Source organism: Oryzias latipes, chromosome 23, assembly GCF_053564925.1.
Source record: "Oryzias latipes strain Hd-rR chromosome 23, Olatipes_Hd-rR_3.1".
NCBI classification, from domain to species: domain Eukaryota; kingdom Metazoa; phylum Chordata; class Actinopteri; order Beloniformes; family Adrianichthyidae; genus Oryzias; species Oryzias latipes.
In genome coordinates this window covers 20,968,772-20,996,078 of record NC_136259.1, presented here as the reverse complement: position 1 = coordinate 20,996,078, position 27,307 = coordinate 20,968,772, and the positions used below count along the sequence as shown (strand labels likewise).

The window sequence follows — 27,307 nt, the reverse complement described above, 5'->3', positions numbered from 1 at the left end:
TAGCTCAACTAAAAGTCCACAAAGTTAAATCAGAGTCAGGCAGGCAGGACTCGATAACAGTTCATCAGAGAAGAGACAGAATGGTCAAAATCCAGGCGAGGGTCGGGTCGAGGCAGGCGGCAGAGTCCGAGTCAGAAGGTCCAGGTATAACACTCTGTAATGAAGGCAGAGTGGCACAAACAATACTTTACATTGAGCTCAGTGCAGTGCGTAACTGTAACAATGTCTGTCTGCAGGGGTTGATTGAGTGAGTGAGAGTCAAGTGTGGAATATATATATATATATATATGTGTGTGTGTGTGTGTGTGGGTGTGCGTGGGTGTGTAGTTTTGCCTAAAAACATCATAGTCAGTAAAAGGCTACTACTTTAAAAACAAATAAAGATCAAAAGATGATTAGAATTTCTACACTCCAAAGTGTACCGTTCCCTCTCAAAACTGTGAAATACACTACAGGGATTAGTTTTGAGTGCGTCTTCTAGCCAAATGTCTTTTCTTTTCTGCTTTTTAGTGTCATCCAGATGAGTTGGGCTCTCACTCAAAGTATCAAAAGTTTTCAAATGGCCAAGCTGAGAACCCAGATGAGACGCTTTCTTTCAATCATGACACGTTCCCAGATGAGAAACTAAATTTGCTCGGTGTGTCATTTCACAGAGGAGACCAGCTGTGGTTGAAAGGCTGGAGGTCTGGTGGCATGTTGAAGATATTGATTTCATTCCTGCCTGGCTGCAGTGCTTTTTCATTCAATTTCTGATCCAACACAGATGTTATGATAACGTACAGCAGATCATGACAAGAGGAATTTTCACTAAAATATAAAACGTCATGTCTTTGTGGTTTTTTTCCCCATTTTGTTTTGATTTAACTTTTTTTGTAGTTTTGTTACTATAACAGACACATACATCAGTTTATGGTGTTAACATTATGGAAGAATATAACATATGAACAATGCACAGTTAAAGTAAAAAAATGTTTAAGGATAAAACATTTGACAGTCCGGTTTGAAATGGTCCAGGCAATTCGAGTGAGCGTTTCCACTCAATGGATGCAGGGTGAAGCTAACAACAAAAACAATGGAGGTCATCCTGAGCAGCTCATTTTTTTTCACTTGGCTTTTGGTATTTGGTATATACTAAGCATTTATTGCTGTTTGCAAGCGGTGAAGAGGAAATCAGCCGCTTTCTTGAAGCTTTCTTGTGTCCTATGACCTTTAGCCAATCAACAGGCTTCAACAGTGGCTCCGCCCTGACGGATCCGTTACATCTTCTATGGCCAACAATGGTACGGTTCAGACCGGCTTAGATCCACTTTATAATGGAAACGCTTAAAATACCAGGCTGGACCGGACCATACGGCTCAGTGGAAACGAGGCTTTAGACCACAATGATGGGGAGCAATTAGGACTGAATCAAACTATAAACTAGTGACTCTGATTGTTTATGAAAGGGTTATGATTTTGAAAAGTGTAACGGCTACACCACTGTTTCTATTATGTGTTCCGCTGCGAGCAAACGGGGTTAAGTGCCACTAATGACACAAGTATCTGTATGTTTGAACATCATTTATTTATGCGTATTACGCTCATTTGTTATTATTGAGACTTGTGGAATAGCGTTAGCATAAAAAGGCTTTGAGAAAGCTCTGCCCATGATGAATTTTGCCAGAATTGTCTCAAAGCAGTGTAAACAGGAAATCACTTACCTTCAAATGAACAGACACTTACAGGTTTGGCACATACATGAAGAATTACAGTTTACTTATTATTTATTTTTTATTATTGTTTTCCCGGTGTTACTGAGCAGACATAGCAGGAAAAGCTTTAATAGGATTATTTTCTTCTGTCTGACTCCCAGTTTTTCATAGGGAAAAGTTTGTTTTATTTTAAGATATATCTAATAAGAGCAATTATTTCAACTTAACATATTCTATAGTCATTTCTTTCTTTCTTTTTTTTTTTTCTAAAGTGATGTTATCTTAACAAAAGCACTTAGAATAAATTATTTTGTCTTTTTTTTCTTTTTTTGTCATGAGTGATGCATTGCATGGCCCTAAAAAATTACACTTATGAAGCAACTCCCAACTATTTGTATTACTTGTGTGTCACAGAGAAGCTTCCAAATGGAATTAAACTTACTTAAAAATGTTTAGTTTTAGTTTCGTCCCCAGTTCCTGTGTTGTTATTGGAAAGTTTCACCACAGTTGGGACAACCTCAAGTTGTCATCCACCAGCCTGAAAGCAAAGCCCGTCTGTTCAGTTGATCACTGACAGATTTCCCGATGCAGTAAAAACTGAAACTGACAGCAAGGACCTCCAAAGGGTCAGGACAAAACAGCAGCACATGACCTGCAGAAGTGAGAAATGGCTGCCTGTACTATCGTTCGGCATTAATCATTCCCACACAGATGTGCAGGTTACCTGTGCCATGCTTCCCAGAGCCGTCGCAGATGCTGGCAGTGAGGCTGTGTACTGATAACAAGCTGAACGCTCGCCGTCCTTTGTTGCATCAAGGACGGAGATTTTAAAAAAGGTTGAAAATTAAGGATCATAGGAGTATTTGCAGGTAACAACTGTTCAGTGTTGGAAGAGCAATTCTTTTTTGTGTAAAGGTCCACAAAAGGATAGTTTTGAGAGAATTTAGTGAGTATTTTTTCTTTCATTTGTTTTTCAGAATGATTCTTCAGGCTGTTGGTTCTGGCATGGGCACTGGAATATGCTAAAAGGTATCCCGTCCCGTTATTGGTCCCCCTTTGGGTGCATGTGGAGGAACTGACTCACTTCAAAGACATGGTCCGTGTGAAACAGGCATTTGGGTTTGTGTGCAGGACAAAATCCTGCGTGACATGTATGTGAAGTAAGGAAAGTGATACATTGCTTTTATAAATTGTGGCTAATGTAAGACCTTAATCAGGCGAGGGTTAACCTGCACAGGTTTGAGTTGCCCAGGTCTGTAGAGTGTTGTAGACAGGAGGGGTGCATCTTAAGGATAGTGCAGGTGTTTCTTGCAGTTCCCTTGAGTCAAAGGAAAAAATGTATATGAAGATTTTCCCTCTATGTGCTAACCGAACGGTCTATGACCTTGATATTACGTGCGGGCCTCCCGCTTCCTTGTACAGTTCTGCCCCCAAAAACCACCCATTTCCACCCTTAAAGAAAGAGTGACTAAGGCATAAACAAATGAAGTACTAAAAATATGTGACCTTCGACCAAAACACCTGTGCACTACCACTTTGTACACTTTTATGCACTCCACGGATTGAGACAAGGGTCACAATGGAATAAGAGACAAAGTAAACCTGAACCAAGTGAAATCTAAACCTAAAGTGTGTTAATTTTGAGTTGAAGGGCATAAGATGGACAGTTGACGATGTCTTGAAATTATTCATCAAATTTTTATTAACTGTTACGCAGACAGTAATCATCCCTGTTACAGCCACTCCAATTTAAATTTGCATGATGAATAAGCAGAGGACTTTTTAACAATCAAGTGGGGGGGTTTTAGGTCGTGCACATGAGCTTCTCTCTGGGAAATATGCAGAAAACGCTTTCATAACGAGGAACCCTGACAGGAAGACAGAGGAGCTCCTGGATCTCATTAGCTACATTTCTGTTCTTATCAGACAGTCTTTTGGAATTTTTCTCAAAATAGTGTCCTTTGTTGTCCTGGGGATGCTGGACCGCCTCTCTAATGAACTGCACATTTCTGATGGAGTGATTAGACCACAGTGCTCACCTGTATTTCACAAGGACAAACTGGACAGAAGGTCAAGGAAGTTGGAATTGTTGAAGAATGATCTCAGGTCGCAGGATTGAGAGGAATGTAACAGATTTCATGACTACATTGCCCTGCCCTTGATCTCTCCAAGGTTAAAGAGTTTCTTCCCTTCACTCCTGTTGCAACAGATCAGCAGATTTGTCAGAACGCCTCTTTAAACGGCATATGACAATTGACTCAGCTCTCGAGGTTTATCACTCACATAGTGAGCTGCAGGAAATGCTTTAAAATTTGTGATGCGATTGCCACGCTCAGCTAAAACATCATTAGTCACGAAAATCAGTGTTTTCACGAGGCTGTTTCCTAAAGTCTCAGGACAAAGACACACACTTTACTGCCATCAGTCTCCTGACCTTTGCTGTGACACAGAAGATTAAACTTCATAAAGGTATAGTATGAATGCAAGGATCTGCAACCCTTGTAATTGAATGGATGATTGCGCAAAGAGAACACTTTAGATGCTGTCAATGTCAAATATTAAGCCAAAATAAGTATCTCCCCATTATTTTGTCTTTGTCAACCATTAACTCAGTGTTTTAATTAAATAAGTAAAATTGTATGTTTTTACAGTGAACATGATTTAAAGGTCCAAATTTTCTTTGGTTGTGTTTTTGGGGTGGTGTTTCTTCCCCCTTAGCTCTTTAAAATTCCCTTCTTTATTATTCTTTTTTATTTTAATTAATTTAAGTTTTTAAGACAAACACTTTTACAATCTTACAATGGGATTTCCTGGATACTTTTTTTTACATTCTGTTTGTCAAACTACATTCACGCCACCCTTGGTGCGTTAAAGCAAACACTTCCAATGAAAAGTCTATGTAAATGTGCATTTCGGGCGTTCGCCTATAAAACTGTTGTGTTCATGCATAGCCGATCTACGCAAGTTTGTACAACCATTTTCAGGTTCTATGTACAAAACACGTACACTGAAGGCACGTTGAAAGTTAAACCAGGTCATACTTTGACCAATCAGGGACTGTTTGTGCCCAAACAGATTTATATGACACCATGAATGAAAAAGCCCTAGCAAAAACCAACCCGGAGCAATCAATACTTACTGATGATGTTGAGCTCCAACATGTATTGTGAAAAAATGGCGACTAAATTGACTTAATTTTATTTGATCTGCAAGTAAACAATTTTCTATGGGTGAAGTCACACTCACTCTGTCCAGTTTTCATAAACAATGGTCTAGATGTGTTGCTTCCTTGTTTGTAAGAACTGTGTAAATAAAGGTCTTTCAAAACTGAAAAGTTAGTTTTAGGCGATTTATTGTCCTTTTAAACCCTCGTTGCCTTTATAAGCTCACTGGGGACTTTCTAGTGTTGCGTCACAGCAGGTATTTTGCTGAAAACGGCAGTTTCTTTGTATTTTGACAAAAGCATTGTTTGTGGGTAAAACAAACTGCATCATGAGTGAAAGCTGAGAAAGACATAAAGTTTTCACTGTTGCAAAGTTATATTAGATTAGGATCAAACAGGGTTGAACCAGCATGGTATAGTTTCTTTAAATAGAGTCTCTCTCTCCACACTCTGCTGTCATTGCAAAGCCCTGACAACAGCTCCTCCACCTGCTTATCTCACAACTTTACTAAGTCTGGGATGGTTTATCTCAAGTCTGTCTGCAGTACTGCCAGCTTGAAGCTTGTTCTGGGCTTGCTTTACGTGTCACATTGGTCTTCGCAGGGTCTAACTGCTGATACCTTTTTACGTTGCTGTACATTTACTTTCCACCTTTTGTTTTGTCTCTCCTCTGACTGAAATGTACATAAAGAGGTCAATAAAACCCTCTCTTTTTGTTGTTTTCATGTTTTGCGTGTGATGCTTAGGATTGTGTGGTTTCAAAAGCACGATAGAGTTGAAACTGATGCACATCACATTAAGGTTAGCTGACTGTTTGAAAAAAACTCATATTTTGGCTAAATGCAAATGTGTTGGTCAATACTACAGCTTTCTCACAGTAGTGATTCAGTCAGAAACAGATCAACCATCTTGTTTCTGACTGAAACCCTGTCCAGTCAGCACACTGCTTTTTGTGCCATTCCCTGGTCAAAAGGTGGTGCTTTAAAGCTGGCATTGTACCTGGCAGCAACACCTCATGACTTTTGATGACAGAAAATTACCGGTACAAGAAAATATGTAAATCGACTTTGAAGAACAGCTTTTGCATCGCAGCTTTTGTAAATAAGCGGTCTGTTTCCATAATTAGAACAGGTTCAGACTAGCATTTCTCAAAAACTACCTTGAAAAAGTAATTGTCTACTTTATGCAGGTTTTTGAGCAAAAATGAACAATATCATCATTTGTTTCCTACTATACCAAATACCAAAGCAAAGTCCTTTATGTGAGTGTGCATGCATGTACTGTTAAACAGTGGCATAAATTTGGTAGATGAGAAGTGTGACAGGAAGTAATGGTTTAGGTTGTGGCTATTAAAAAAGTTTGAGAGACAGTGGTCAGATTGTTAACTAGAAATGTTTGGTTTGAAGACACTAAACTTGAGCAATGAAACTGTTGCTTTATTGCAATAGACGTGTGCTCTAGCAAGTTACTTTTAAGCTGTAATGTATTTAAGATTGCTTGTTACTGTTGTGCGAAATGAATCCCTTGTCTTATATTATTGTCTTCTCAGATGTGTGATGCATCACATGAGCATAATTGTTGAGCTTAATCTAAAAAGCAAATGTGCTGGAACAGGTAGGACAATTGGGGGACTAATAATAAATATAACATTTTGACTTTGACAAAAAGAAATAATAAAAAAGAAAAATGAAGGACCAAATGGAGAATCTGAGAACTACAGTGTGTGCCACAAAAGAAATGTGAGAAACAAATACTATCTGAAAAGCAGATTTAAATGACTCCAGTTAGCTGAAAGACAGACACAAGAAGACACACACTAATTAACAACACATAACAAAATTAAAAGTTTCTACAAAATGTATTAAGAAATTTGACTTATTTCTTTTTTTTATTGTCTTGTGGTTTTGCAGCTGTGATTAAATAAGTTGAAATGGAAAATTCACTGAACATGTACTGGATAAAATATTTACCTTTAATATTACTTCCCATACTATGTTTACACTTTAGATTGGGGTTTTTTTTCTGAATAAGGGGTGAATGTGTTATGAAATCAATATATCCTGAAGTGAAAAACGACATGTTGAATACCAAAATAATAATACATTTTTAAAATGTCACTAAGAAATGTTAATTTAAAAGTAACTCTGGTTATGTTTTTAACAACGTACTGTGTTACTGAAAACAAAAAGTCGTTTTACTAAAAATTCAGAATGTAAGTAGCCTAATTAAATAAGATTTGTTAGTTTAAAGCCACTTAAGACGTTTGTGTTTCTCCTGAGAGAGTTTCTTGTTGAACAACAGTCCCTGAAGGCATCAAAATATCCCTTTAAGTGTTAACTTCCGGGTTACGCTACAGAAATATTTCCGGTGTGCAGAAAGGCGTATCCCCAAACCCTTTGGTTACTTTGTCTTTTGGAACTTCTTGTGGATGTTTTTTTAAGTTGTCACTACTAAGCAACTTGCTTAATTCCGACACAAATCTTTTTCTTGTTTTTTTGAAAAGGATAAAGTATTTAGTGTAAAGATTTCAGCAGGTTCGCAAAGACGAAAAAATAAGAGTTTACTCCAGCTAAAAATTAACGCAGCAGCATTTGACTTATTTTCCACTGGTGTTACTGTTAGCAGAAAGAGAAAGGTACTTTACACAGGAAGATGGCAGATAATAAGGAGCTGGCGTGGGCATTGAAAACTGGAGACCTAGAAGAGGTCAAAGCAAAAGTGAAAACGGTACGATTGTTATTTTTTCTGTTGTTTATTTATTATTATTGATTTATTTTATGTTGCTAGGAACGTTCTGACAGGTGGCTTTAAGGCTAACTCGCACGAGCTAGCTTGCCAAAACTAGCTATACGTTGTGTAAATTGTTGAATTTTATAACTTCTAGTGTGTTTTAAGGATATAGATATGTTTAATTAAACCTTATGGGGACCTTTGGAATCTTAGGAAAGAGGTCTGGGAGCTAAGACTTAGCTCTAGCTAGTTAGCCACAAGCTGGGCTTTGACGTCGCGGAAGAGTTCGAAGTTTCAATCTAAATCGCCATAGGTGGAAAAAACGTTATTCTATAAAATAAAAAAAAAGAGCATTTGACCCTCAGAATATGCTTTTCCTTCCAGTAAATACAATTGATCAGTACTACTTCACGTCTAATGCAACCTGTTGGTAAGCTAACCAACGCTAGCAGTACCAGTTACACAGTGGTATGTTTGTGTGTTTCAGAGACATTTTTGTAATATTGCGGTTCTCTTTAAGTGTAGATAAATAACGTCATGATTTTTGAACCAATTAGTTTTATATAGTGGCCACTCGCATCAAATGTGTCAGGTTTTAAATTTGTAAATGCAAATAAAGTTTGCATTTATCTTTTCTCAAAATGCATATAAATTATATGAGTGAACCATGCTGCTGGAAAAACAAATATAAAGCCATAGCCTTTTAAATATTTTATTTTGTACACATGTATGACGTTTTTAAAATATTATTTGTATGTGTGTTATAACTAGTAGCACACACACACATGTAGAGATTCTTGTTTGTCTGAGGTTAACCAAAGTCAGCAAGTCACTAACATGTTTTTGCTATTCTTGCACAAGTTATTTAACTACCTTATCTGTGCCTCTGCAAGTGTTTTTTTTAATGAACATTGTGCACTACTCATAAATGTGTGAAGCTACAGCATTCATTTTTCCTTTTCTCAATCATACTTATAGGAGGGTTATTAATCGTGTTGTGTTTGGGGTTAACATGGTAATAAATATGATTTGCATGGGCTGAGTGCGCCTCTCATGTCAGTTATACACAAAAGTAAATGAGTAAGCCCCAAACCACAGCATGAAAAGTTGCACTGGACCCTTGCAACACAGCTTTTTTGTTTTATTTTGTTTTTAACATGTTTTTCTTGATTATTCTTTCCAGAATAAAGAGGCAAACGGCATACTAGAAAATGGAAGGAACCCCCTTCATGTTGCTTCAGACTACGGGCATGTAGATGTTGTGGAATACCTCATTTCTGTTGGAGCAGACATTAATGTAAGCCACACAACAGCTTCTCCACTCCACACTCCATTTGCATTCATTTGCTTAATATCTTTGGTGTCTTTGATCACAAAGGGGAAAAAAACGGATCCTTTAATTTTAATAAGTGTTAAAATGTGTTTGTATTTTTTGCCTAATTTGGTTTCTTTACTCACTGCCTCACAAAGCCAGTCTGTGTTTCAAGTCTTTTGAAAGTACTAGGCCCCATAGTGAACAACTTTTATCATCTTTTGATATTTTTTTATACTGAATGCGAGGTGAGTGACCACTTCAGAAAAGCTGCAGGTGATTTAGCAGCCATCTTTAATCCAGAGCCTTATAACTAACCCTTTGAAATCAAATTGAAATCAATTTTTTTGAACACCCCTCATTCTCATTCTTTTGCACAGTGCTGTCATTCTTCTCTGCTTTTTGAACTGCTCTAACAATTGAATTTCCCCAATGTGGGATCAATAAAGAATATATCTCTACAAATGGCAGTTAATCTGCGTGTTGTGTGAAAGGTTGGTTGTTAGTATTTTTCAAAGAAAAAACCTAATCTGAATGCCAAAAAAGCATTAAAAGGTAAACCTAACTATTATAAAATGCATGTTATCTGACCAAGGATCTGCACATTTTTCACTCTTTCACATTTGTTTCTTAGATTTTTTCATCACTAGGATTAAAACATGTTTGATGTGCGCCAGAGTCTTAAGATAAAATAAGATATTCCTTTATTAGTCCCACGATGGGGAAATTTCCTTGTTGCAGCGGCAGTACAGGTACAAGAGCAATATATAAAAGAAAACTATAAAGTCAATATACACACAAACCGGTACATTTCCAAAAAATTGCACAGGATGACCATATAGTCAGTTATTGCACAGGGTAAAAGAAGTATGACAGAGCCGATGATGTCTTGTTTCAGAATAAAATAAAACCTTATTGATCCTCAGAAAAGGGATCCAACAGTCCAGAGCTCAGTTTCTACTCATTTTAGTTTGACTGGTGTCAAAGCTCACCTGAACTCTGATGTGGGTCTAACAGAAAAACTGTGGTTCATCTTGATAAACAAGATTTTTGGTTGACCAATAAGTTAACTTTTCACTCCAGTTTCAAAGCAGATTTGAGCCAAAGGGCAGAAAATAACAAAGACGAGCATTTTAACAAAGCTTTTATTTTTACAGATTTGGTTCAAATTAGCAGCAAATGTTATTAAATTTAATACCCTGGTCTAGTTTGGATTCATTTTGCAGGCGGCCCTCTCAGAAATGAACCAAAAATGAAGTAAACTGCCTGTAGCCATTTTCTTTTGTGCAAGTTATAAACTGGCCAATCAGATGCCTCAATAAAAATATGTGGTCTCACATTCAGCCTTTAAACCATTAGGTTGACAGATTCCCCCTAGCCGCCTTTTAGGTGGTAGCGGTTTGGCCTTCCAAACAAGCTAACTCATGTTTGTTGAGTGGTTGCCATAGAAATGTTGACTGAGACCGAGTTGGACCAATCGCTGCTTACTGACAGTTTTTGGTTCCAATGTGGCAACATCTGTATTGCAAAAAAGATATATAATATAAGAAAATATAAGAATATGAGAACTGGACCCACTTGGTCCAGTTCTCATATTCTTATATTTTAATGTAAAGCACTTTGTGTCATGCTTTTATATGAAAAGTGCTTAATAAATAAAGTTCGATTTGATTTGATTTTCTGTCAATGGGAAAAAACGTAAGAAGAAAACCGCCCGTCCTGCTAACCTTTAAATTGTAAAATAGTACGCAAACACTCAGTACTCACTCGTGTACTCGTTTCATTCGTTTCAATTCGTTTGATTGTTCATTTTGTTCCTTGTGATGCACGTCACCCACTCATTTTACTCCCTTTTCTTAGCTTTGCTACTTTGGTTCACCCTCAACTGAACCAGCACACATTAGTTTGTGAGGCCCAAAATAGTTCAGGTCTGCTTTCACACTTACCAAAAAAAAAAGCAGACTTTTCAAACCAGCCCCGGTGTGAGTAAAACGGTGCAACCTTCCCGTATGAGTGACCAACAAGATTCATTTGCAGGAATCTGAGGAAACCGGAAGCGCAGCAATGTTTCGTAGGTGAAGGTTGTATGGTGGGAGGAGATAAAAGGACGTTTGAATGGAGCCATTAAATGGTTTCCTTCTTTGAACTTCCTGGAAAGTGTGAGTTTTGAGCAAGCCCACCTCCAAATAAGCAGCAGTTGCTACACTAGTTTTGTAGGCGGTTCACTTAAGTCGCTTGGTGTCCTACGTTGATGTCAAGCTCCAAGTTTAGGAGGTTGGTGCGTTGCTTGTTTTCTAACAATCTGCTCTCCCAGCTTGTTGGCAAAACAGCAGCAGGTGGAGCAGGGAAACCTGAAAAACCAGCTGGACAGCTGCCCCTGGGGGGCTGGAGCTTTTCTTGAGTGAAATTGTCTTTCCTGCTTTTACACTTCCACTTTTTGTACCCCTGACAATTTTCTCTGCATCCAGGTCTCATAAGCTGTCAGATAAAACCCTTTTGTAAGAACCCTTTTGTAAGAAAACTTAGTATTAGGGCCACCGTATGAGAAAATAAATTAGAAAAAGCCAACGTTTTACAAGAATAAAGTCAAATTTTCACACTTTTTTTCCTATAATTTTAAAAATGTATTGTGGCTTAAAGTTATTTTCAACAGCTTCTCTTTTGGTTTGGTTTATAAGGTGGCTCTAATACTTCATGTGTTCTGGTTTGGACCAGTATAAGTAAAAGTGACCTTCCTAAGCCATAATCAGTGCTCACTAATGTGTTTTGTAAAACTCTTAACCCCGTCACGCTGTATGCCACTAATTCACAATCTACCCTTTGATCCAGGACTGATGTCAAAATGTAACGTCACCTTGAAGGAAAAAATAAACATTTTGTTTTTTGTTTTTTGTTAATTGGAAATAAATTTAAGGGAAAATGCATTTAACTTCAAATGAAAACTAAATGCTTCTTTAATATGTTGGCTTGTATTTTTAGCTTCTAATCGTTACACAGGAAGTCATAGCAAAATAAAAGGTCTTTTGTGCTTTAGTGGTTTCCACCTTTATGCGTTTTTATATTTTCTCATCAACTTACGTAAAAAATATATGGAATTTATTAAATTTAAGAAAATGTGTATTTGAGGTAGAATGACATTTGTAATATTTTGTAGTATTTTAACTCTCTCAATATGTCTTTTTTTGCATCTGCACAGGCCAAAGACAAATATGGGTTTACTCCACTGATTTCTGCCTGCTTTGAGGGTCACCTCCAATGTGTCAAGCTCCTGCTAGAAAAGGTTGGTACCCTAATTTGAGTAGGCGTTGATGCGTGCAACACAAACGATTGCCGGTGTCGGTCTATCCTGGTGCGTGTGGCGTTGACAGATGCTCCGCGAGTGCTGATGAGGGAACTCATTAGACAAAAGGCTCCATGACGTGGTCCTGTGGAGGCTTTGCTGGAATGTTCACAGAGCATGACACGGCACAACAGCTGTGTTGTTGTCTCTTTTCAGCCTAAACATAGCATAGACAGAAACGTAGCTCTTTGTTTCATCGCTCTAGCTCAGTCATTCTTAGGGAATCACCTCATTTGGTCAAATTCTGCCACACTGGGATCTGGTTTATACATGATTATTGGATAAAGGCAGCATTTTTCAACTTCTACAACTTCAGTTTGTGGTCGTGACATTACATTCACTGTGTTCCCCCCCATATTTGCGGGGGTTAGGGACCAGAGCCACCCGCAAATATGCAGAATCCGCTAATGCGGGGGGGAGGAGACCCACCTCCAGTAGGCCAAGAATGTCCGTCACCGATCCTCACTCATCAAAAAAATGTTCTAAAACATTTCTGATGCTTTGTGAAACATTTAATAAAGAACACTGGAATATTGCTCAATATAATGAGTTTAGCTTTTTCATTCAGCGCAACTGACTGTACAGTAGCATATTTTATAACACACATTAGGAGTCTCACTCTGTGCCTTAAAACTAGGAGCCATTGTTCCCTCCATCATTTAAGTTTGAGAGGGCATCTTCTTCCAGAAAAAAAAAAGATTCTCCGCAATTACCTTCTTCAGCGTGTCAGGATATTTTCAGACCGGTTCTGAGTCGACTGATGCCATTTATCCGTGCAGGGTCACAAACTTTGATTGGTGGCGGTTCAGGAACCGGTGGGCTGTTGCTGTTGCTCACTAAAATATTCTTTAGCAGCCGGTGGGGGAGCCGACGGGCCGGCGTGCTCTTTATCTCGCTCCCCTCCTCAGAAATTCCTTTGAACACAAAAGTTTCAAACAAACGTCTCAAGTTGCCTGAGCTTTTGTGATGAACCTGAGGAGTCACGTGACTGAAAAAAGAAATCAACCAATACGTGAAACCACAAATATTGAAACGCAAATAAGCGGGTGATACTATATATGTATGCAGGCTGACTTTTGATCTAGTACAAATAAGCTTGAAAGATCAATAAAGTTAGCAATGCATTAATGGGGAACCAAAATGATTATTGGTGGCAGTCCTACAAAATTGTCTTTGTGCCGATAGGCAACAGTTTACGTTGGTAAACCTAAGGCTCTGGTGTTAAAGTGTCTTGTTTTTGGTTAGACAGTACATGCACACAAATATTCGGAAAGAAAATTGCCTTACAATGAAAGGTCATCGTTGATGAAAATCTGTCAATAAATGGCATCTTCAGCACTTGTTGAAATGTTGAAAACATATTTGCAAATATAAAAACAGGAACTTTCCTGGCACTGCAAAACATGTCAAACACCATATTGGGCACGTGATTGGGCCTTTGAAGGACTGCCATCCCATATTTTTGTGGTAGCAGTTTGATAAATGCAACTTTAACAGCTGAATGCTGTTAGTTTTTGCGTTTTTCTTTTATCACATGACTAAAATCACCTATATGAGTGCAAGAATCGATGGATGTTCTGCTTATTTAAAAGAAGTGAGACTGTTACATCCCACCCAGAGGGAGGGAGAAAATAGGCAACATAAAGAAATAATATTAAGCCGGTAAGGGTTGAATGGCTGTCAGTTCAGCCGTTTATTTTAAATGACAGCTGCAAAAGTAAAGAAGGTAACAAACTTAAATGCTCAGGCACTAATGCAATAAATAACCAAAACAAAATTTAACTAGATGGACATCACTAAAGTACAAAACATAGTCCAAAAACACAGATCACAATTAGAGGGGAAAACCGGGCAGTTTCCAACAGGCTTCTAACGCCAAGTCCAACAACAGGGGGTCAGCTGATCAAACAGATTCCTCCCAGGAATTCAGCTGCCCACTGGAACATAGGCTGCTCCAGGCTTTTATGCTTCCCGCCCAGCCTGGTGATTGGAGGAGGGAAAAGCTGCAATCATCAATCAGGAAGTGAACTGATGTGGTGGAGGCTTCTGCAAAAGACACACATACACACAACACACATACACACACCAAAAAGGCCTGGGGCCGTAACACCCCTCCCCTTAAGTTGCAAGCCCTTAACCCTAAGGGTTTGCAACCAGAACCACCAAACAACATTAAGTGTGTGTATGTAACATTACCGAACGAAGGAAAAACCGGAATCACCCAGACCTGGACAGTGCGTCTGCTAGAAGGTTCTCTGTACCTTTTTTGTGATGGATTTGAAGGTTGTAGTCCTGCACCAACAAAGCCCAACGCATGAGACGTTGGTTGTGATTATACATACGAGATAGGAAAACAAGTGGGTTATGGTCAGTGCGAACAACAACTGGCAGAGAACTAGATCCAACATACACATCAAAATGTTGAAGTGAGAGCAACAATGCCAAAGTTTCCTGTTCTATGGTGGAATAGTTTTGCTGTTGTTTGTTAAACTTTTTGGAAAAGTAACAGACCGGATGTTCAACGCCATCTGCATTCTTCTGCAGAAGGACTGCGCCAACACCCTTTTGGCTGGCATCGACTTCCAGCACAAAAGGCCGAGAGGGGTCTGGTGCAGCTAGAACAGGTGCATGACATAATAAAGACTTCACACTGTCAAAAGCATGCTGGCATTCGGGGCTCCAAAAAAACCTCACCTTGGGACTCACCAAAGTGGTAAGGGGACAGGCGACAGATGAAAAATTCCTGCAAAAGTTCCTGTAGTATCCTACCATACCAAGGAACCTACGCAAGTCACGACGGGTGGTAGGAGTGGGGAAGCTCAAAATTGCTTCAACCTTGGCTTCCAAGGGTCGAACTTTTCCCTGTCCTACTTGTCTCCCCAGATAAGTAATTGTAGCCTGTCCAAATTCGCATTTGGCTAGGTTTAATGTGAGTGACGCGTTTTCCAAACGGGAGAATACCGTGTGCAGCATCTCAACATGCTCCTCCCAGGTTGAGGAGTAGATGACTACGTCATCCAGATAGGCACTGCAATTCTGAAGGCCAGCAAGGACGATATTCATTAAACGCTGAAAAGTGGCTGGCGCATTACACAAACCAAATGGCATAACTGTATATTGTAGAAACGTGTCAGGAGTAACGAAGGCTGAAATTTCTGAGGCACGCTCTGTCAAAGGGACCTGCCAATATCCTTTTAGAAGATCAAGCTTGGTTACAAAGTTCGCATTGCCAATGTTGTCAATACAGTCATCCATCCTAGGAAGAGGATAGGAATCGAGAACTGTGACTGAATTGACTTTTCTGAAATCTGTAATGAACCGAGGGGTTCCATCAGGTTTCTTTTCAACCAGACATGGGGAGCTCCAGGGACTGACACTGGGCTTTGCAAGGCCATTTGTAACTAAATAGTCAGTTTCCTGTTTCATGAGAGTTCTCTTTTCAGGATTAACACGGTACGGATGTTGCTTTATTGGTTTATTTGTTTTCACGACAATATCGTGTTTAAGAACAGTAGTGGAACTTGGTACATCACTGAAGAGGCATGTGTATTGTGAAACACATGCTAAAACGTCACGTTTTTGAGCCTCCTCCAAATGGTTAAGTTTAGCAGGAAGAACTTTGAGCATCTCAGAGTTAGGCAGTCTAGCACAGGAGCGAGGAGAATTAGGAATGCGCAGACCGTCATCCTCCTCAGGCTCTTCAGGCTTTTCTGGCTGTACAGAGACTGCTGCAGAAATCTGTGGAGTTGGGGTCACAATGGGCTCTGAAACTTCACGCGAGTGATATGGCTTCAACATATTTATATGGCAAACGCGAGCTTTACGCCGTTTGTCAGAACTGCCCAGGAGGTAGTTGTTGTTTTTCAACACTTGTTGTACTTCAAGTGGACCAGTGAACTTGGCAGACAAAGACGAACCTAAAATCGGGAGTAAAGCAAGCACCTTGTCACCTGGTTGAAACTCGCGCTTCACAGCGACACGGTCATGTCTTTGTTTCATTTTAAGTTGGGAGCTGACCAAACACTCTTTAGCGAGTTTGTTGGCACAGCGTAACTGATCATTAAACTTGCGGACGTAGACACGCACACTTTTTCTTTTGTCCTCTACTGGCGACAAGAGTTTTTCTTTTAACGCTTGAAGTGGACCTCTGGGAGTGTGGCCAAAAACTAATTCAGCAGGGCTGAATCCAAGTGACTCTTGAACAGACTCACGTGCAGCAAACAAAACAAAAGGGACGCCCTTATCCCAATTTTTCTTTAACTCTAAACAATATTTCCAAAGCATAGGTTTCAGAGATTGATGCCAACGCTCTAGTGCGCCCTGAGACTCCGGATGGTACGCACTAGATGTAATATGATTTATGCCGAGGGTTTGGACAACCTGTTTAAACAAACCGGATTTGAAGTTCGTTCCTTGATCCGTTTGAATTGTTTTAGGTAACCCAAAATTAGAAAAGAATTTTGTAAGTGCTTTAATGACAGAACGAGCGGTTATTTTTCGCAGTGGTACAGCCTCAGGAAAACGTGTGGCTGCACACATTATGGTGAGCAGAAACTGGTTACCGTTTTGGGTGCGAGGCAATGGGCCAACACAGTCCACAATGACGCGATCAAATGGATTTTCAATTATGGGAATTGGTTGTAACTGCGCAGGCGGGATTTTCTGGTTTGGCTTTCCAGCCATCTGACAGACATGGCAACTTTGACAAAAGCGCACGACATCCTGTTTAACACCTGGCCAGAAAAAATGTTTTAACAGAAGTCGATAAGTTTTTGTCACCCCAAGATGACCTGACCACTGGCTTTCGTGTGCCAAGGATAGTACTTGCGCGCGATAAGTTAAAGGCACAACGATTTGGTTTACAGTTTGCCAGGGTACAGTTTCAGCAGCAGAGGGAGACCATTTCCTCATAAGAACGTCATTATCCAGAAAATAACCTGACTTTTCTTTGGCAAGTCGCTCATCACTCACCACAATGGAGAAACATGTGCGTAGAGTTGGATCAGCTCTCTGCTCAGCGCACAGGCGGGTGCGTGTAATGGGGAGCGCGGGCTTTGAACGCTCCGAATCAGATGAATTGTCCACAGGAGCTTCCACCTGTACTGGAGGAAGACAATCAGAATTAACCTTGTTCTGAGAGTGTTCGTCTCCTGAAAAGGTTGACATAAGGATGCTATCAGAGAGGGCAATATCTGCATTTTTATGGGACTGTGCTCGCGTCACAGCACAAGCTGGGTACAACTTGCACTCTGTTTTGTCTAGTGCATTATGATCATGAAAATCTGGAAGGGGTTTTTGTAAGACTTCCAGATGCGGCACGACTTTACCGCCGGCTACATCGTTTCCCAGTAAAATAGCGACCCCTTTCATGGGTAATGCAGGACACACGGCCATAGGGAAAATGCCAGATATTAAATCGGACCTCAAATGGACTCTGTGTACGGGCCGAGGAGTGTACGTCATGCCAATTCCACAAAGTATGACATTATAGTCACAGGAAGAACACGCTGCAAAGTCAAATGTGTTTGCTAAAATTACAGTTTGTGATCCACCTGTATCCCTCAAAATACGCACAGAACGTTCATCGGTGGGCTCACCACTCAGGGAGACAAAACCTTCGAATACGAATGGTTCAAAACAGGAGTCGGGAGTTTCCGCGCATTTAAATGACACCGGATTTATTGCACCGACACCTTTTGGTCTAGAAGGACTTGGTGGGCCACGTTCAGTTTTATATTTCAGAAGAACACAGTCAGCGATCACATGTCCAAGTTTGTGGCAGTAGTAACACTCACGCGTTTCTCTGTTCAAATGTGTTTTGTTTCGAGCTGGCTGTGTTACAGCTGTAGCTCTCGGGTGGTTCGCTAATGTTGGGAAGGTTGTTTTGTGTGTCAGTACATACTCATCAGCCAGCACTGCCGCTGATGTTATAGAAGTTACCTTCTGTTCATTTAAGTAAACCACAATACGATCAGGTAGACTTCTTTTAAACTCCTCTAACAGAATAAGGTCACGGAGAGAAGCGAAATCATCCACTTTGGATGCCGTGCACCAGCGATCGAAAAGAATGCATTTTTCCCGAGCAAACTCCACATGAGTTTGTGACAAAGACTTTTTCTGCTGTCGGAACTTCTGGCGGTAAGCTTCAGGCACTAGCTCGTAGGCCTGTAAAACAGCTGTTTTAACCTTATCATAGTCTAGACTGTCTTCAAGAGGGAGCGACGCTACGACCTCCTGAGCTTTTCCACACATTTTACAGTGGAGCAATAATGGCCAAACATCACAGGGCCAATTTAACGTGCCAGCAATGCGCTCAAAGGACGCAAAATACGACTCCACTTCACTCTCCCGAAAAGCGGGCACAAGTGGAATAAATTTACTTGCGTCAAGCAGCGTGGTGGAAGATCCGAGGGGAGGGTTTGCGCTGTCAACTGAGGATACCGGAAGCTGAGCCTTCGCCTCCAGCTCCAGCTGACGGATCCTGACAGCTGTCTCAGCCTCAATTTCCAAACGCTTAATCTCCAGCTGTATCTGGCGGGTTTGTGCCCTTTCCTGCGCCTCAAGTTGCAGAGGGGCGAGCCGGACTTTCAGTCGCGCACCATCCCGCGACCCACCGCTGCCTGGAGAGAGCGGATCGTAGCGTGGGAGGCTGAAGGGGGGTTTTCCCCGTTCGAGCCTCTCATCGCTCTCTAGCACGGGAGATGTCTCCGCGTGCACGCGGTCACCCATGTGCGGGGCACCGCTGTCACGCTCGCGGCCACCTATCCCCGAGGCGCCGTCCGCGGACAACACAGGCACCTCAGTGACAGTCAGGCGGATCACGCCCATTCTCCTCAGATCACCCACCAAGAGATCCTTAAGAGCCTGCTTGTTTATAGGTTTCGAAAATGAAACGCCAAAATGACTCGCAATTTGCTCCAAATCGCACTTGCGGCACGTATCTAACAAAGTCAAGGATGGGTGAGCAATGAAATGATCAAGACTAAAGCCAGTCGCCATGGTTTTTCCCCCTTTACAGGTATGTGTACGTGGCACAAACAGAACCGCACCAAGGACACGTCAGCACCCGTCGCAGCCGCCAAATATACAAACTGCAAAACAAACAGCCACGTATACCCTATAAAATAATCCCGGACGAGCCCCCACTTATGTTACATCCCACCCAGAGGGAGGGAGAAAATAGGCAACATAAAGAAATAATATTAAGCCGGTAAGGGTTGAATGGCTGTCAGTGCAGCCGTTTATTTTAAATGACAGCTGCAAAAGTAAAGAAGGTAACAAACTTAAATGCTCAGGCACTAATGCAATAAATAACCAAAACAAAATTTAACTAGATGGACATCACTAAAGTACAAAACATAGTCCAAAAACACAGATCACAATTAGAGGGGAAAACCGGGCAGTTTCCAACAGGCTTCTAACGCCAAGTCCAACAACAGGGGGTCAGCTGATCAAACAGATTCCTCCCAGGAATTCAGCGGCCCACTGGAACATAGGCTGCTCCAGGCTTTTATGCTTCCCGCCCAGCCTGGTGATTGGAGGAGGGAAAAGCTGCAATCATCAATGATGTGAACTGATATGGTGGAGGCTTCTGCAAAAGACACACATACACACAACACACATACACACACCAAAAAGGCCTGGGGCCGTAACAGAGACAAAACTGTAAAAAAATATATATTCTCTTGCCTCTGAGACATTTCTCCTTTTTAGAAAAAGCTAAAAATATCTATAAATTCGTTGGTTTCAAATTATTGATCAGAAAAAAACGTTGGGTGGTAAAAATTCAAAACTACCAAAGCAGATTGTGCAGCAAAGCAGTTGCATGACAGTTGGTGTCTCAATGGGAAAAGTTGCTCAAAGATGAAGTAGCTTAAGTTTCAGTTCCAGGCTACAAACAGCATCATCCTGGGTTTAAGTGAACCCATGGATTTGTTTCCATGTCTTTCTTCACATTCCTTTCTTTTGAAAGGTCAGAAGTCAGCATAGGGACCGCATTTCAATATGTCTGCCCCTGCCAGCTCTGAAAACTTGCCCCCTCCTCTCAACATGAGATGAATGGGCCGTCCCAGACCCCACTGCCTGCTGCCGCAGCTTTGCCTCGATAGCCGCGCCTGCAGCGCTGTGCTGTAGCGGATAAAGGAGTCCTCTGACAACGCTGAATTGAGGCTGTGTTGGCAAACAAATATTGCTTGTGCATCGTGGGAGTTGACCTCCACCGAATTCCTCCTTTGTCGTTGCTGGTAATGAATTATAAAAGGCTATTTAAACCCAAAAGGTGATCCGACAAACACAAACCCCAGCCTGCAGCAGCTGCCTGCTCAGTCCCTTCTATAGTGGAAGTCTGTGATATTAGTGTGCAAAGACTCATCACACACATGATTCTACACATCCGTTTCAGCTATGAGGATCTATCCACTCAACTAGGAAGAGAGACATTGTTATGACATCAAAGTTCCTGTTATCTCTTAAAGTCAGTGGCTAATGGGCCTGCAGCCTGTTAAGCTTCATTCAGTGGTTGATTTCAAGCATAACTTTTAAATAAAAAGTATAGAGAGTGCGTTCCTCCCACACAAATGTGGCAGAGAATGCTTAATTCTGCTGTTCTAACGATCTTCTACACAATTTCAATACATCTGCAACAGTTGGCTGATCAAATGAAGTTGAATGTCTTGCCTGAAATGATCCATTATGCATAAAACAAGGTCATAGTCTAATAAAAAATCATTTTTAGCTTAAAGTCCCAATCATTTATTCATTCTTTCCTTTGGGACTGAGGTCCAGTGAAAGCCCCTTAACATGGCTGTAAGAAGCACATTGGTCTAGTTTTTACTGGATGTCGTAAAACCTCAACAGTCTGATGTAAGCGCCTCGTTTCAAATCACTTCTTTTTTCTTTCTTTTTTTTTAACTTGTCCTGTCCAACAGCTGGGCAAACCGATGAGAGCTGAAGGCCTCTTGTGTTGGACACATTTTACTTTAACTGGGGTCCTGAATTTTTTGACAAACCAGAAGTATGTCTGAATAAACCCCTTTTGTAATCGAGGCCAAACTTTATTAATTTTTAATCGTATTTGAAGATTTTTTGTGTTGGACCGGACGGAAAAGGCTTTCAAATTACTTCTAACTAAAACTGCTCTGCCGACATTTCAAAACCTTTCAATTCCATTCGCTGCTGCTGCAATGATAATTTGATACACATTTGGCAAGACCCTATTGAGCCAATGATACTTGAGGTTCCACTATAACCCGAGTTGATGACGCACCCCAGTTATAGAGTGCAGAAACCCCCCTAGGAGTCTATTATTATTCATCAGACTAAGTCCCACTTGACCAAGAGCTTGTCTGCTGGCTGGTGTTTGGACAGTAAGGTGTTCACAAGGGTCATTATTCAAGTTGAAGGAAGCTCATTAGTGTGAGTGCAGTTAGGAGAGTGTGACTGAGATGGTCGGCCCTCGTCATGTTGCTTCCTGACGAGCAGTAACACAAGTATGCGCTACACTTTAGAGTGGTTAGTTAAAGAAGATGCTCGATTTTGAATTGCTTCATATAACTGAATACAACAGTTTGTTTGTTCCCCCACAAGTGTTGTATTGACAGTAAAAAGTCCAGTTTATTGTCCTTTCCTGGCTCTGAGTCTGTTACAAGGCATCATTTTGAACCGCTAATGACTTCCCCAGAGCTGGAGAAGGAGAGGGGGAAAAAATGGGGAAATTGACTTTCTTCCTCTTTCCTGTCCACCCCTTAATAATTCTGACGAGAATATCATGATTTACTACTAGATCTGTGATACAGAACTACAGCCAGACACAACAGCATGTGCTGTGATTCAGTTTTTTTTGTAAGTCAGATGTAGATACAGTTCTCACCACAAAAACACAATTATTATTGTTAGACAACATTAATTCAGCTGTTCTCTGTCCTGTTGAAAAGATATATTAATTATTTTTGTAGGTAAAACAAAATTGTATTTAATATTGGGACCTATATGCCAAAGTAAAAGCCTAAAAAATATGAACTTTTTACAAGGCCTGATTTTGAATCCACTGTGTTCTGACGATGAAAATTTGGGCGATTTTCTTTTTTTTTTTTTTTCCGTTAAATAAATGTACATGGTTTTTATGTGACAAATTCAAACACAATGCTTTGTGGTCTACATTTGCCAATCTTGTGAGCATCAGTGCACACTGGTCAGAGATTTCTGGAAACTGTAATGGGCCGATTGGGGGGGGGGTGTTAGAGTTCGGGGATAAGGGTACAAAAGGAAAGAGGAGGAAAAAAAGGTGTTAAAGAAGTTGGTGAGTGATTAAAGAATTATGGGGGGAGGGGGGCAACAAGTTGCTGGAGGTTTATCATTAAGGGGGGGATGTGTCCACAGACACACTCATATATTTCAAGCATACCTCTTAGCTTAAAAAAACCACACACATTCACTACAGCTCACACACACGTACTTACGGCAGCCACCCAGACCAGGGCCAGAAGGACCACCACAGGGGTCCCCAGTGCCAGGGAGCAGGGGGGCACCAGGACACATACACACTAATGCACTTTTTGCAGACCGACTTTAACCTTTCAACATTTTTTCTCTTGTTTAAACTCTCAAAGTTCAGACCTTCGTAGAAAGATGAATGCATCGTCTACTGTAAAACAAGAGGCAGGGATTGATTTGAAATGGTCTACTACCAATCAGGATGCAAAACGGTGACAAAAAAACACGCAAAACACTCATTAAAACAATCAATGAAACTGCGATGCAGCGCAAGGTGAACAGTGTTATAGCTAGGGACTACTGCATTACATGCTTGTTATAAATATGATCATTTTAAAACTTGATTTGAGCCCAAACGGAATAAATTACATCCTACTCCAAAGCAGTTTACACATTGGCTCTTAAGAATTTTAAGCAAATGATTGGTGTTTAATGCAAAAAGGCTTTACTGTTGAAATAATTTGTTTTATATCGGCAGACCATGCATTTCCTCTCGCATGGAAATACACCTTTCCACCAATGTCAGTAAATGTTAAAGCCTTGCCACGCCAGCCTACAGCCTGCAACAACTCCCAGGAATCCTAATCTTATTAAACTATGCCAAGACAGACCAGCTATGCATTCTGTATCAAGATAGCTTTCTTGTTTTCTTTTGAAATATGTCCTATGTATCCTTTATTTATAAATGTAAAAATTGGAGGAAAAAACTTTGTGACGACGATCTTGGTTCACGATGGCTATCGTACTGAAAGTGTTGCAAGTCAGTGCTGTGACTTGTTGACAGGTGCATACTTCTGAGGAATGTGAAGCATGGTATGAATTGACAAAAAGCCCTCCTTCTTTCATCTCCTTCCCAATTAGAGATGTAGATCTGACAAGTTATTCATCCCTGGTAAATCTGTCTGACTCGGAGCATGCTCCGTTGCTTCTGTAGCATTTACTCTGCGTCCATACGGCCAGGCAGGATCACACTGCGGGGTCCTGAAACTAGCAGGGCATTGTTGTCAATGCCCTGCTTCTCTACGCAACAGTGCGTCCTCTCTGCTGTGGTTCTGTAAGCCCAATGTTAAGAGGCTGAAGTTGGCAGCTAAAACAAAAGCACATCTCTACCAATGCGTGCCCTTCTCCTGCCCTATTAAATCGGAGGCTTCATGGGCGCATTCAGCTCACTGCCTGTCTTATTCTGCCTTTTCATTTGTTTATTTAATAGGGATGTCCTCAGCTAGATAGGTTCTTCATCAGAGATAGAAAACAATTGTGTCCAAATATTATTTTTATTTTGAATGTATAAAAATGTGACAAATGAGGGTTTTTTAATGTTTGGGTTTAGGATAGGGTTGGATGTCATACTGGTCAGTTCTGTTATGATTTAATAATATTAGTTGGTATTAATGTCACCTTGCTGCCATTGTAGCTCTGAGTAATTGTTTGAAATGAAGTATTCTAAGAGTCAATTATCATGAAAGCACATTATAATCCAAAATGTTAGAATACATTTATATTTTTTTACATTTTGCTGTGTAACCTGGAATGGCTTTACCTATTTTGGCAAATTCGACCAATTTGTCAAACTCTCCTTGATATTTTGAACCATCTGAGCTGCTCAGTAGGAACCTGTGTGTGTGTTTTTATAACAGACATTTGAAAAGGGCAGTGAAGGAAGAGGGGTCTCTGGACGCCAACATGCAGCTCCATGTGACCTTCTGCCATGTGTTTCTGTTGACTGTTTGATCCCTCTAGTTGGGATTTGCTCCTGAATAGCACACAAGTGTGTGGACTTCTAGACGCTCTCTGCAACCCGCAGGACTGTAGCTGGAAAAGTTGGTGGCCGCAGATCGTTTCAGAAACCTCTCAGATTTCACCTTGAACTCGACTGAATTGGGTTCAAATTATTATTTTCAAGCTTATTGTCATTTGTTCTCCTGTGCTTTGAAGCACTTGGAAATGTGTGTCTGCAGAAAGGACACAGGCTAAGGTTTGTGCTCCCCGCCGCAACCTCTGACCAGATGTGAGTGGGAGCTGACGTCCATATCTAAGCATTTTTTAATATTCATGTCCTCTGTCTCCACAGGGAGCTGACCGAAGCATAAAAGGACCTAATGACCAAACAGCCTTTGAAGCTGCCGACAGTGAAGCTATAAAGGCTCTGTTCAAGTGAAACGCCACAGTATGGGGGGCGTAGCTGGACAGGTGGGTGAACAGGCATACAGACGGACAGAAGACGGACTCACCTCTTTTACTCCAATCCACCTCTGTCCTTCCACTGCTTTGGTCTGTTTGTTGGAGGCTCATCTAGTCTGTCTGGTGTATTTCTTTTACATTATTCCCCCCCCCCCAACCTTCTACGGCATCATTTTTACTTTTTCTTCTTTTGGTCTTTCTCTGTAGCCCTTTCATAAAAGAGACACTATGTCTCCCTTTGTTTATTCAATATTTTGAGAGTGCTGTTGACATTAAAATCCACTTGGGGGACATTCATCTTCTAAAACTGTAAAGAAATTGAGCAGTAGTAGACAAAAAGATTTTTTTTCTTTTCTTTTCTTTTTCTAGTCTTATTTCCTTAACAGCTACTATAATGAGCGGCTAAAATGATGAGTTCTGAAGCTGCCTGGTTGAAAACCCTGAATCCGTGGCCTCTTCTTCAGTTCTTCTCACCAAACGTTCAACTCTTGATCTGTTAGAAGGAGAAGACGCTTCTCTGATCCTCTGCTCGGCGTCCCTCTCATATCAAGCCCTTTCTGACTCCTTTTACATTATAAATGCATTTAAGATATTCTTTTGACCAATCACAATGCTGGCTAACTAGACTTGAATGTTGCAGCTTTAAAGTGGCATTAAACCTGTAATGATGCATCCCAAATGCTACTGAATTTTGACTCCAAGGTATCATTTTGTCCTTTTTGCAGTGAATCTTAATTTTTCTTTTTTGCCTCATCTTTGTGTGAATCTGATGGAATCAATCAGAGATGATGGGGGGAGGGGGGCTGGATTGTGGGGGCTGCAAGGATCCTCTTTGCTTTTGGTTTGATTAAACTTCCTGCCTATTGTGCTGCATGTGAAACCGGCCTTTGCTTTAACAATAAGACATGGTCACTGTCTTCTTAGGTTGCTTTTGAATAAATTACTACTATGTAACGGACAAAAAAATGCTCTCACTGACTTCATTGTGACAAAGGTCTGTTAAAAAAATAAATAAATAAAAATATTAATACAAATGTTTTTTTGTTTTTTTTCTAACTTGTCCTGTCCAACAGCTGAGCAAGCAGATCGGAGCTGAAGGCCTCTTGTGTTGGACATATTTTATTGGTTACAATTGGGGTTTATGGATCTTCAGACAGACAGAGTATATTTGTATAAACCCCTTTTGTATTTGAGGCTAAACTTTATGAAAATTATATTTGTATGCATTCCTTGTTGGACCGGACGGAAAAAAAGAAACAAAAGAGGAGAGAAAGAAACAGAGTGGGATGTCAGATATGGGGGGATAAGGGGTTAGAATGGGGGGGTAGTTGATATTACAAAGTTAAAACGTAAAGGTTTCGTAACTTAGTTCACACAGCAACAAAACAACAAAAAACACAACTATTTACGGATTAAAAGTATAATCATGCATCAATGATTAAAGATTTATCTCCCAAGATTACTGCACAGGTACACACAATATTCACATTACCTATATTCATGAAAAGGGGTGGAGAAAAAGAGAAAAAAAACCAATACCCATGCCTGCATTTGTGCAAAGGTGAATAAACAGGTAGGTTGAATGAATTTGTGCCTCTTAAGGCCCGTGCACACCGGGACGAATATTCGCCAGCGTTATTCGCCAGCGTTTTTCGCCACCTTTTTTGTGTTCACACCCAGGCGATTTTCGCTGACGATGAGCCGAGTGAACATGCAATTTCATTCCCTGACGTTAGATGGCGCTTAATGTAAAACAGAAAAACCCCTGTACACAAGGTGGCGCTGCGCAACTTTACGCTTCTCAAAGTCGCTTTTCACTCAGAAGAAGAGAGCAAGTATTTACGCACTTGTCAGAATCATACAAAGAAAACATGAATATTTCAAGCACCAGTTGCTCCAGCTCCAGTTCCAGCGATGAAGAAATTATTGTTCTGTAGAATGATGAAAGACGGCGGAAAAGACGTCGATTTTGGGTACATCCCATACTTACGAGAAGAGAATAACATGGGGAGTTTTATCGACTGGTACAAGAGCTGAAAATGTATCATGAGCGTTTTCGGGGATATTTTAGAATGTCCGTCAGTGAGTGCATCTTCTTCGTCTTATTTCTTCGCGGCAGTGTAGACGCTACTTGGCATATATCTTCTTTGCCGTGACGTATGTGTGCTCAGTAAGACAGTTTTGTGTTTGAGCGCCCCCAAGTTGTGTTTTACTGTAACTTCAGAAGCTCCAGACACATGTGCAAAAGCGCCATTCTCATTGGTCGCATAGTTTTTGACGCGGCGCGTCAAACCAAAAAAAAAATGAACCCGAGGCGTTTTTTTAAAAAGTGACGCTTTGAAGCGTGCCGTTTTTTCGCGTCGGTGTGCACACTCACATTGGTTCCTCTTGTTTAATCA

The 27,307-nt window shown here is 40.7% G+C and overlaps 1 protein-coding gene across 1 annotated transcript; it reads left to right on the top strand.

Annotated features, from left to right (window-relative positions):
- Positions 1-7,155: 7,155 nt before the first annotated feature.
- On the top strand, positions 7,156-25,942 carry mtpn (myotrophin). The gene is made up of 4 exons (XM_023952415.2): positions 7,156-7,581; positions 8,768-8,881; positions 12,093-12,176; positions 24,799-25,942. The coding sequence occupies exons 1-4, from the start codon at positions 7,507-7,509 to the stop codon at positions 24,883-24,885; spliced, it is 360 nt and encodes a 119-aa protein (XP_023808183.1). The 5' UTR covers positions 7,156-7,506; the 3' UTR covers positions 24,886-25,942.
- The last annotated feature ends 1,365 nt before the right edge of the window (positions 25,943-27,307 follow it).